At 44.4% G+C, this 12,951-nt stretch overlaps 1 protein-coding gene across 1 annotated transcript in view; it reads right to left on the bottom strand.

The window, feature by feature from the left end:
* The window catches only part of fam199x (family with sequence similarity 199, X-linked), a 35,018-nt gene extending 22,598 nt beyond the window's left edge, over positions 1-12,420 (bottom strand). The window contains exons 1-2 of the mRNA XM_072595581.1: positions 12,365-12,420; positions 5,840-6,024 (exon numbers count right to left, since the gene is read on the bottom strand). Of these exons, the coding sequence (XP_072451682.1) occupies positions 5,840-6,006 (167 nt within the window). The 5' untranslated portion in view covers positions 6,007-6,024; positions 12,365-12,420. The remainder of the gene's footprint in view (positions 1-5,839; positions 6,025-12,364) is intronic.
* Between the last annotated feature and the right edge of the window lie 531 nt (positions 12,421-12,951).

Consider the following 12,951-nt stretch of genomic DNA (forward strand, 5'->3'; position numbering starts at 1 on the left):
GTTTCAATGTCTCAGAGCTCCTGTCTCAGATTATTTTAAGCTGGGGTCTGGGTTAAGGCCCCCCTACACCTCTAGGTTTATGACCAGGCTCAGAGACCCCACGTTGGGGCAACACGGGCAGAGCAGCGGGGTACTGTCACGCTGCAGTGACCCTTTTGTGGAGCCTCACTGGGACAATGCAGACAGGGGGAATACAATAGGCTCTGGGGCTTGAGGGGACGCATCCTGGGGTGGCCTTAAGGTTTGTAATTTTGTGACACACCTCCCTTCTACAAGGACTCTCACCCCAGTCTCTGCTGGAAGCCATGCCGGCAGTTACTTCCAGCATAGGGCCCATTTGTGGTGTCCCTGGGTGTTGATACTGGTGTTGGGGGTTGGCCGTTGCAGGGGGCGACACTGGGAACTACTGGGGTTATCTTGGCAGCCTCGGAGATGGGGTATTTCTTGCAGACGTACTCTGCCCCCTTTCACAAATGGCACTGCATTCCATCTGCCATCCTACAGGCACTGTAGACAATCGCTTCATGGATAACTATAAACATCCCCTCGGTCTCCTCCTCCAGGGCCAGGCTCATGTAAACCTGGCGTCAGGAAGGAATACACATAGTGAAGGAGGCACTTCTCGAGATTGAATGGGAACAGTGCAATCCCTGGTCTCACCTCTCTGAGTTGATGCAATGGGGGAGGAGGAGTTCACCAACAGCATAGGGCCCAATGTCAGAAATAACTACCCAACGTGGAAGCCTCTATAAGGTCGGCCAGCAAGTCCCACCCATGGTGAGTCCCCTCATGAGGGATAGGTGCACTGCCTGATCGGTCCTAAAAAGATACCAGCCTGACCATACATTTTCAACATGGCAACAACGGCGGCCAGGCTGATGACAGCAGCCATTGCCTTAGAGCACGCCTTGATGCTCTTGCCTGGTTTCATGGAGGTCTTCAGTCTATGGCTCTTTGTAAATAACTGAAATGGTGACAGGATGTTGCCGGGTATGAAAGGTTTGAGTTGTACAGAAAGACTGGGACTTTTTCCCACTGGCACATTGGAGGTTGAGAGGTGACCTAATAGAAGTTTATAAAATAATGAAAGGTATAGGTAGAGTTAATGGTAGTTGTCTTTTCCCTAGGATGGGGAATTTCAAAACTAGGCGGCACATTTTTAAGGTGAACAGAGAGAGATTTGGAAAAGACATAAGAGGCAAATGTTTACACAGAGGGTGGTTTGCGTGTGGAATGAACTTCCTGAGGAAGTGGTGGATGTGGGTACAATTACAATGTTTAAAAGATATTTGGTTGGATACATGAATAGGAAAGGTTTGGAGGAATATGGGCCAGAAGCAGGCAGGTGGGAGTAGTTTAGTTTGGAATTATGGTCAGCATGGACTGGTTGGACCGAAGGGTCTGCTTCAATGCTGTATGACTGTATGACCATCGAGACAGTGGGGGCTGAGGAAGTGCAGCTGCCACCAGTGACTCTGGAATGGAAGTGGAAGTCACCATTATGGAGAGAGCCTTGCCCACCCCTTAAAGAAACAGCTCTAACCAAGTGTAGAGTAGTTCAGATCCAAGTAACAATTCTTCCCAAGCCAGCCCAGCCCAGATAGCAGTTGCTTCTTAACTGCTCTTAGTACAAATAACAATGACTTCATCAAACAGTCATTTGTCTAAGCAACGCTTTCTAGTCCACATAGCAAGGTGTACCAAGTTCTCCAGTCGAAGCGGCAATTGCTTTCAAACAGCTCAAGCCAAGCAGCAACAGATTACAACAGCCCCAGTCCAAGAAGCAGCAGCAAACCTCCACCTCAGCAGGGTGCCACCTGAACTCCAAGGTCTTCTGGGTCAGAGAGAGGACAACTACTATTGCACTATCAGAGACCTACTGAATTCAGCTCTTAGATATTTAGAGATGTCATTCAACACCTTGAGAGCAGATGGGACTCCTGGTTCAGAGGAAGGGATATTACCAATGTGCTCCAAGAGTCCCTGTCCAAATACAAGTTTCAATGAGCATCAATCAACTCTGGAGCTCTTCTGGTTGACCTAAGGGCTCATGTCGCCCAGTGGCAGTGCCCTTACCTTTGAGCCAGAAGGCCTGGGTTCAAGACCCACTTGCTCCAGAGATGTGTCATAATGTCTCTGAACTGGTTCATTTGAAACTTTTTGGCTTTTACCACCAAACCCAGACACCTGACTCCAAATGACATCTGCTTCAGAAATATGTAATAATATCTTCTGAACAGATTGATTAGAAAATATAGTTGACATTCGAGGGCTCTTATGGTGCAATGCTATCAAGCCTATCTCGGGACCAGAAGGTCTGGAGTCAAGTCCCACCTGCCCCAGACATGTGTCATTTCATAATTCAACCCATTCAGGTATCTTCTGGTTGACTATTAAAAGGAACCTGTATTTTGAACACTGAATTTGTGTTTATTGCTTAGTTTGCTTTCTGATCTGTGAGCCTTGCATATTACCCAACTACAAAACAAAAGGGAGACAAGGGACGAACAAAGTGTAAACTGCCAAATTTTTACATTCTTTCATGAGAAGGCAGCTTTGTGGGCAAAGCCATCATTTGATGCCCTTGTTATGGATCAGGCCAAACCCCCTCAAAATATTTTAAGGTAGCTTAGACCCTAACTTTTTCTTATTTTAAAGGCAGATGCGAGTTGGGTATTCCCAGTGTGATGCAGCTTTAAGCAAAATACATTTTATTTAAACACTACAGTTAAAACACGAACATAAGAAAGCGGATTTTAGAATAACTTAACTATTGGAAAATTCAACCAAATACTTATTTCACTAACTTAACTAATTAACTGTTCCAAAGTAGTAACATCCCATAAACACACCCTTTGCAAAAAGGTAAATTCAAATACAGATTCTTACAGGCAGAAGGGAAAAATATCCAGAGAAATTTCAGAAAATGTCAGTTAGGAATCATTTACTGAAGCTTGTAACCCTTCTGGACTCAAAACATCTTGTGACTGTGACAGCTAAAAAAAACTAGTAAAATCTGAACTGGGAGAACTGGACACTTCCCTTCCATTGTTAAACTGCTTTTTTTGAAAAACTTAAAGGCTTTTACACTATTGATTCATGATGTCAGGGTGCTGGTGCTGGACTGGGGCAGAAAACGTCAAAAATCACATGACACCAGGTTGTAGTCCCATTTAGATTAGATTACTTACAGTATGGAAACAGGCGTTTCGGCCCAACAAGTCCACACCGACCCTCTGAAGAGCAACCCATTCACCGACATTTACCCCCTCACCTAACACTACAGGCAATTTAGCATGGCCAAATCACTTAACCTGCACATATTTGGACTGTGGGAGAAAACCGGAGCACCTGGAGAAAACCCACACAGACACGGGGAGAATGTGCAAATTCCACACAAACAGTTGCTTGAGGCAGGAATTGAACCTGGGTCTCTGGCGCTGTGAGGCAGCAGTGTTAACCACTGTGCCACCGTACCGCCCAATAGGTTTATTTGAAACCGTGAGCTTTTGAAGCCCCCGCTCCTTCCTCAGGCAGCTAATGAGAGAGAATACATTGGACACAGAATTTATACATAAAATATCAAAGGGTCATACATCCTAGGTGAATGTGTTGAACAGATTTAGATGGCTATTAAGTCTTTAAGCAGTTAGAATGGAGGTGCAGATTTCGATTGATTAATATGCAAATCCCAGAATTTCTTTCAAGTCACTGCTCCAAGATAACTTTGGGTTTTATTTGAATAAAGGTGACACCTTGGGTCAGACAATGCATTTTAGGTGTGAGGCCATGTTTCAAGTCTGTTTGTTTCTCAACCTGCAGTTAGACTGTCTTTATTTCCAGGTTGAATTTTATTAGGAATAACTCGAGACTAACTACCAAGAAGAGAAAACACCCTGGGACCACAGGGAGAAGACCAGGCAATCATTGTCACGTGGATCAAAATCTAGTATGGTGGTGTATGATCATCCAGAGTTACGTTAAAGCACAAGATATTTAATTAGATTTAGTGTAAATTGTTAAGTTTGTATTTTATTATTATAACATTGTGTTGAATAAAGATTATTATTATTAAGATGCAACTCGTAGTTTCTTTGCTATGTATAAGAGTTAAATACATTATATGGCAAGCACAATGAATTTATAAATTCCTACTTTGGAAATAAAACCAGTCTGACTCCAGGTTGAGAAACAAACAGACTCGAAACATGGCCTCACATCTAAAATGCATTGTCTGCCCTGAGATATCAACTTTATCCTGAAGTTATCTTGAGGCAGTGACTTGAAACAAATTCTGGGATTTACATACTATTCAAGCCCTTCCAGATGAAGGGTTTTTGCCCAAAACGTCGATTCTCCTGCTCCTCGGATGCTGCCTGACCTGCTGTGCTTTTCCAGCACCACTCTAATCTAGATTCTATTTAATCAAAACCTGTGCCTCCATTCTAACTGATTAAAGACTTAATAGCCATCTCGGCTTTTCAATACATTTGCGTAAGTTATACGATCCTTTGATCTTTTGCTTATAAATTTTGTGCCTGATGCATTCTCCCTCACGAACTAACTGAGGAAGAAGCAGGGCCTCTGACAGCTTGCGGTATCAAATAAACCTGTTGGACCATAACCCTCACACTGTGATTTTTGACTATTGATTCAGGCTAGCTCCCCAGCCACTTTGGCACCTCTGCCTTTACACTGCTGTCTTCCAAAAAAAACCTATGAGAAAATTATCTTTTTATAGTGACAGCATTAGCATTATCACAACCTTTCCATAACAGCTCATAAGATGGAGGTACAGATGACAAAGGTAGGTGGAAGAATACATAATGTTGAGGAAGTGGGAGGCTGCAGAAGGACTTGGACAAGCTGGAGAGTGGGTAGAGAGGTGTTAGATGGAATACTCTGTGGGAAAGGGTGAGGTTTTACACTTTGATAAAAAGAATTGCACCACTGTAGCTGGTGAATTTGAACTTAATTAACACAATCTGGAATTGAAAGCTAGTCTGAGTGATGATCACCATGAAATCGTCTGCCATGTTTACTTATTCTGGCCAACATTTGACTCTGGAGCCACAGTAAAGTAGCAAATTCTTAACCTCCTTCTGAAGTAGCCAAGCGAGTCACGCAGTTCAAGGACAATAAACGATGGACAAAAAATGCGTTCCTTCTTGGCACACCCACACTCAGGAAGGAATAAAAGAAAGGTGACAGTGAAAACATTAGCATTTACAAAAGCAGCTTAATTCAGTTGGTAAAGGCAAGGCATAACTTATCCAAATTAAAATATTGTAATGAATAAATATTTTAAGGGCCAGCCAATTCTACAAGAGTAAGAAAATAAACCCGTTTAAGGCCAACCCAAGAAGTCTATTCCATGTACAGGTCGCTTTGCTATAATGTGCATCTCGTTCATGTGAATTTGCTGTAACGCCATTGACGAATTGGGGACACTGTTACTAAAGCACAAACTTTTAAAACAAGTGTTAGCTGTAACGCAATTACTGAGCCAACAACTTAAGCTCTGTTTCTAAGGCACGACTTTTCTATAACACGGGGTTGCACAAGAAAACAACCAACACGTTATAGAAGAACTACCTGTATTTCTTCAAATAACAATATCTGATAAAACAGTTTTAGTTTAACTCAGGTTACGCAAATCTGCTTCTCTTGCAAACATTAAACAGAAATGAGTTGCCTCTCCTTAGGATAAAAACTGCCAAAGGAGATAACAGTTTATACAGTCATCTAATCTTGTACCATACATTACAGACAAATGGAGTAATAAGACCACTTGGCATGAGTGAAGGTAATACTGGACAGTTGACTTGATGTTACCTACCTGTTGGTATGAAGTCTACGCAATGGATCAGTTCTGTGGCATGATGAAAGCTGGCAGCCAAAATCACTAATGTCAAGGCTGGCAACATCACTTGTGTGTCCCCTTTGTGGTAGCAAGGGGAATGGTTCATCTGGTGCTAGGAACTTGCCATACAAATCATCTGACATTTTTATGCAGGTAGGGACCTGTCAAGAACAGATAAAGGAAAGATTTCATACAGTGTTCATGTGAATACGTTAAACCTGCGGCCTACAGGCACTGCCATCAACTCCACTACCAACGAATCATACAGAAGGCTATTTGTTCCCTCACGTCTGTACCAGCTCCCCAAAAAGATACCCGGCTCATCCTATTCTCCAGTTACCACAAATACCACTTTATAATGAGACCCATCGCCCTGCACATTTCCCCCTCATTATGATTATATGCCACGTTTCTATTTCACAGAAGCCTTGTGATCTGCAATTTCTTAACACTGAGAACTCGGTTAAACTTGTAAGACAGTTACTGAATTGGTAAATATCGATTGTAGACCCAGACACTTGAACCGAAAATCCAGATACATACCAAGAGCAGTAGCAATGGAGTGCTACACTGTCAAAGAAATCAGTTTTGAGATGGAGCATTAGGTGGACATTAAAAGCCCAATGGTACTGCTTCAAGGTGAAGGAGCAGATCTCTCCCACTGTCCTGGGTACTACTGATCACTCAATCAACAGCACCAAATTCTGTTACTTGGCGATCAGCATAATATTCCTCCTGAGAATTTGCAGTTTGCAAATTGGTTGCCATCATTCCCACAACAGTGAGGTGTCCATGAATACGAAGGGCGACTGGACTTGAAACATTAACTGTATTTTTGTCTCAACAGGTGCTGCTGAATTCCTCCAGCAATTTTTGTTTCTCTTCCCAATTCAGCCCAATAGTTAAAAATTCCATTCGTGATAAGTAGATATTATATGGGACAGGAGCTTCAGCCCTCACTGTCAGTACATCAGGGAAGGAATTTATTTTATCAACATCTGATCTCTTTTTTAAAAAAGCACGAACACGAAGAACTATTTTCTCCAGTCAGACTGTTCTTACACCAAAATGCTTTTCAAACTAGTTGTATGTGTTCGAAGGTGTAATCAAACTTCAAACCATATGGATTTAAAGAAAATGAAGTTGTGCGCTTACGAACGAAGTGAAAAGCATAGCAGTGTGGATGCTGAATGTCTGAAATAAAAACAGAAAATGCTGGAAATACACAGCAGGGAAATACACAGCCATGGAACAGCAAGTTACATCTTTTGCAACAATGGTCTTTCAACCAGACCCCACTTAATATTTTCCTAATGTCATGATTAGATATTTATTGTCAATGATCTCAAGCAGGCTGACTGTACTCGAGTCATAGTGACGTACAGCATGGAAACAGACACTTCAGTCCAACCCGTCCATGCCAACCAGATATCCCAACCCAATCTAGTCCCACTTGCCAGCACTCGGCCCATATCCCTCCAAACCCTTCCTATTCATATACCCATCCAAATGCCTCTTAAATGTTGCAATTGTACCAGCCTCCACCACTCCCTCTGGCAGCTCATTCCATACACGGATCACCCTCTGCACGAAAAAGTTGCCCCTTAGGTCTCTTTTACATCTTTCCCCTCTCACCCTAAACCTATGCCCTCTAGTTCTGGACTCCCCGACCCCAGGGAAAAGACTTTGTCTATTTACCCTATCCATGCCCCTCATGATTTTGTAAACCTCTATAAGGTCACCCCTCAGCCTCCGACGCTCCAGGGAAAACAGCCCCAGCCTGTTCAGCCTCTCCCTATAGCTCAAATTCTCCAACCCAGGCAACATCCTTGTAAATATTTTCTGAGCCCTTTCAAGTTTCACAACATCTTTCCAATAGGAAAGAGACCAGAATTGCACACAATATTCCAACAGTGGCCTAACCGATGTCCTGTACAGCCATAACATGACCACCCAACTCCTGTACTCAATACTCTGACCAATAAAGGAAAGCATACCAAACACCTTCTTCACTATCCTATCTACTTGCGACTCCACTTTCAAGAAGCTATGAACCTGCACTCCAAGGTCTCTTTGTTAATTAGATATTTAATGTCATGTCCCAAATATTTATGGTCCCAATCTTGTCATAATGATACCTAACAGAGAGGCTAACTTTATGAACTGTGTTAACTCATCTCACCATAGTGACTTTTCAGCCTCAACCATACTCTGCGAATTGGTGTAAGAGCATTCCACTATTCTTATCCCATCCTGCCTTCCACAGACCCCTTGCAACAGATCACCAGTGGTCTTCATGCTTTAACCCTTCCCATGCTTTCATGCTCTTTATTTACCATACTCTCAGCCCCAATTTCCTGCCTTCTCCTAGTAACCCTTAATCCACTCACTAATGAAGAACCTGTTTGTCTTAAAGACACTCAATGATTTGGTGTCTCCAGCCTTCTGCAGCAAAGAGTTCCAGATTCACCACCTTCTGGCTGAAGAAGTTCCTCATCTCAGTTCCACAGGGTTGTTCCTTCATTCTGAGGCTGTGCCCTCAGGTCCTAGTCTCTCCGAATAGTGGAGAGATCTTCTCTCCATCCCCTCTATTCAGGTCTCTTAGCGTCCCATTAGTTTCATTCTTCAGCCTTCTAAATTCTGAGTAGAGACCCAGAGTCCTCAACTGCTCCTCACATGACAAGACCTCAGTTCCTGTGATCATCCTTGTGAACCTCCTCTCGACCCATTGCATGACCAGCATAGCCTTCCCTCAGTCCAGGGCCCAAAACGGCTAAGAATATTCCAAATTAGTCTGACCAGAGCCTCATACATCCCTGCCCTTGTATTCTAGCACTTCACTACTCCCAGATCTGTGCCAAAATCCTTCAGTAATCAGTAATGGTTAGAAAAGTGGCCTTGGGCTTTCATCTGACTCATTTCCCTGCTCCTTGTTCTGTGGAATTGTGTGGCCACATTGCACCTTTGCCATGGAACAGCAAGTCATCAGCAGCCAATGAAAACAGTTTCCAGGTCCTTGCATTACAATCAAATTATGGGAGGTGGCACTGAACGTTTTCTGCTGACAGTCCAGTCAAGAAAAGCTTGAGTAAATCAGAAGCTATACAAATGCCTGAATATTTATTGCATTTTATACTTCTATCTGAGGTATTCTGCTTTTTTCCAATGTAGACATTTTTGGCGTTCTCTGGAGAATGAGATCCCTCCCAGAAGTAACATTTACCTCAAATTGTGGAATGCTTGGAATGGATTGCAATTGTTGTTGCATCATTTAGTTGTAAAGTCTGGCTAATTCTATCTGAAGTACTTCAGCCAAAGTATGTGAAGTCTGCAGAACTCATTTTAATATCTCTGCAAGTTTCCTAACTAACCTGGTTGTGATCAAGATATTGGATCAACTAAGTGGGAACATCTTTAGTATAATCAGATTTATCCAGGTAGACATCTTTGCTGGCAGAGAGTGAAGACAGGGCAAGAATGGGTTCAACCCAACGTAACAGAAAAAGTCAGAACATTGTATTCTTCTATACTTTGATAGTGATCGTCCAACATGGTGTCCACTTGTACATTCTCCACAGGCCATTGGGCTATTTTTACTTGTAAACACATTTTAAAAAAGTTAACATGAGGAAACATTTTCATTAAACTCAATGAGTTACTAAAGATCACAAACATAAAGTCACCACAGAAACTACATGTACAGTAGTCATTAGAGAGACACAACTGGTGGTGGTTTAACCTGAGGTCTCAGAAGAGGGGAGAAGTTAAGAAGGAGAGCCCTTCATGGTAATCTCAGTCATAAACTGAACCCATACTATTGCTGCTACTCTGCATTGCAAACTAGCCATCCAGCCAACTGAGCTAACTGACACCCAATATGATAGAGCAACACCAAGGCAATTAAGGGAGATGGAAATCAGGTGGGGAGTTGAAGACTCGCCATTATCTTGTTGAAAGGCAGAGCGGGTTCGAAGGGTCATTTTGCCCCGTGCTTGCTATTTATTTTACGAAGGGAAAGAAACAAGCAACCCAGGCTTGTGATAGTATGTTCCCAAGGGGCAGAGAAAAACAGGATTGTGGTTTGAATAGGGAGAAAAGCATTTCTAAGGTGGATCGTTTTGAAAGGTGATTGGGGAGTGGAAAGCATGGAGAGTTGGCCTGGGAATTAGCGAGCACAGTGGCTGGCAGGAATCGTTGTAAAGTAAGGGTTCAGATTCAGGGAAGTACCTAGCAGTCTGGAAAGAAAATTCTCTTTTGAACACCCAAAAGAAATAAGACTACCTTGACGAGTCAGTTACAATAAGCTTAGATGTGGCCTACAAATGGGATGAGGTGCTGACATTCTTGGTGCATTAAAGTGAGGGAACCTATACAGCCCACTCTATCGAATGGATCCAATAGTTGGCTTTGGGAGAGTGTGGGAAATTTTACTCAAGGACCCTTTAAATCATTTGCAGCACTTCAGTTAACTTAAAGGATTCAGATATGTGTGAGGGAGACTGAAAGGTTGCTCAGCGACTAGCCAGCTCAGAGGGAACAATGAACTTTGATTTCACCTACACCACTAAACATGGTAAACCAGTTCAACTGTGGATCACTTTACATGGAACAATGTTACCTAATGCTTGCCTTTAACTAACATATCAGCAGCAGCTAATCAATGTTCCTTTGGAGCCCATTTGGGAGTCTCATCAATCTCCTTGTGCATATATTTCATATCAGCCAGATTTTTGACTATTCACCCGCTCTATTCAGGAAATCAAGTGATAAAAAGAATTAAGCACAAAATAATGAGACTGGTACGTTTATAGCACCTTTTATGACCTCAAGCTATTACAGAGCTCCTTACAACTAATGAGGCACTTCTAAAGAATAAGGCAGCAAAAAAATTGCACATAGAAAGATCCCATACACCAGCAGAATTGCTTTAGCTGGTGCTGAGGACTACATGCGAGAGAGTTCAGAAACTCCAACTCCTTTTTTGAGTGTGCGCTCTGGGATGTTTCAGAGCCAGCTGAGAGGTAGAAATGCCACACTTGCACCCTAATCCCCTCTTCCTTCCTTTTTGCTCACCCACTCTCTTTTCCTCACTCCCATCCCTGCACAATCTCTCCCTCGTTTCCTCACTCATCACATACTCTCCCCTCCCCTCCACTTCTTGCTCTCGATCCCATTCCCTGCTGCCTCCATCCCTTCTCTGACACCGACCCTCTCCCCTTCCCTACCTGGCTCATCTCTCAATCATCTGTCGCTCTCTCTCCACCCTCACCTCCCACACTCCTCTAAACATGCTCCCTTATTCCCTATCTATACACTCCCCCATTCCAGTCTTCCACCTTCACTACTCCGCTACTCTCCCCCTCCCTTTCTCACTTCCTGCTTTACACTTTCTCTTCCAATCACTTCCCTCCTCCTCATTGACAACTTCCCATCCTCCCTTCTATTGTACATGCACCACCCCTCTCCCACCTCCCTCACTCCGTCCCCTCCAACCTTTCACTCCCCACTCCCTCTCCCCAACTGCCTTCCAACCCCATCTCTCCCGAACCTCCTCACTCCTGCTCCTCCCTCATCCTCCCACCCTCACTCATACTCCCCAACCTCTCTTCACCTCCTCCTCTCTCATCTGTCAAACCCATCCCTTCTCTTCTCTCCTCTCCCCTCCATCCCTCCCCACTCACCCACAACTACATTCTGCACTCCTCACCTCCCTTCATCTCACCCCCGTCTGCCTCTCTCTTACCCGCACCTATAAGCCCCTCCTCCACATCCTCCTCCTCAACCCCTCCACTCACATTCCTTCCTTTCTCCTCCCACCTACCCTCCCAAACCTTCTTTCAACCCATACCCTCTCTAACCCGAACCCTCTCCTCCTTCCCCTCCCTTCTCCCCTCCTGTCCAACCTCCCACCCTTTACCCCCTTGCTCCTCCTCCTTTTCTGACCCTTCACCCAGCCCTGTCTTTGCCCCTCTCCACTTCACAAGTTCACCTTTTTCTTCCCTATCCCCCAACTGCCCCCCTACCACCGTTACACCCCTTCCCCTCTCTCAGCTCCTATCCCAACATAACCTCCTCACTCCCTATTCCAACCTCACCACCCCCCCATCCTCAGCCACACTATCCCTCACCCTCAAATCCCTCTCCTCTCTAACCCCCCCAGCCTCAAACCCTCCCACTTCCCTCAAACCTTACCCTAGAGCCCTCATTCCCCTCACCCCCCTCATCCCCTCACCCCCCTCATCCCCTCACCCCCCTCATCCCCTCACCCCCCTCATCCCCTCACCCCCCTCATCCCCTCACCCTCCTCATCCCCCCACCCCCCTCATCCCCCTCATCCCCTCACCCCCCTCATCCCCCTCATCCCCTCACCCCCCTCATCCCCTCACCCTCCTCATCCCCTCATCCCCTCCCATCCCCTCACCTCCGCTCCTCCCTCTCTCTCTCTATTATCCGGATCTCTGTGGTTTTTATCGATTTTTAAATTTCATTTCTGTTTTTTACCTGAAGCTCCTTCGGCTCCGGCCTTCGCTCCGCGACGTCACTTCCGCCGCAGTATCTATTTCCGGTGCCGCCCCGCGGTTGTGTGTGGAACTACAGATTCACAGCCTCAGACTGTCCACGCTGCATTATTACTGCCATTACCCCAGTGTTACTGCGTTATTACTGCACTGATACTGTCCTTACCCCAGTGTCACTGCGTTATTACTGCACTGATACTGTCCATACTGCATTATTACTGTCCTTACCCCAGTGTTACTGCATCATTACAGCACTGACACTGTCCACACTGCATTATTACTATCCTTACCCCAATTTCACTGCATTATAACTGCATTGATACAGTCCATACTACATTGTTACTGTGCTTAGCCCAGTGTCACTGCATTATTACTGCACTGATACTGTCCATACTACATTTTTACTGTCCTTACCCCAGTGTCAGTGTTATTATTGCATTGATACTGTCCATACTACATTATTACTGTCCTTACCCCAGTGTCACTGTGTTATTACTGCATTGATACTGTCCACACTGCATTATTACTGTGTGTACCCCAGTATCACATCATTATTACTGCATTCATACT

The sequence above is a fragment of the Chiloscyllium punctatum genome, chromosome 25 (genome assembly GCF_047496795.1).
Source record: "Chiloscyllium punctatum isolate Juve2018m chromosome 25, sChiPun1.3, whole genome shotgun sequence".
Classification (NCBI taxonomy): Eukaryota; Metazoa; Chordata; class Chondrichthyes; order Orectolobiformes; family Hemiscylliidae; genus Chiloscyllium; species Chiloscyllium punctatum.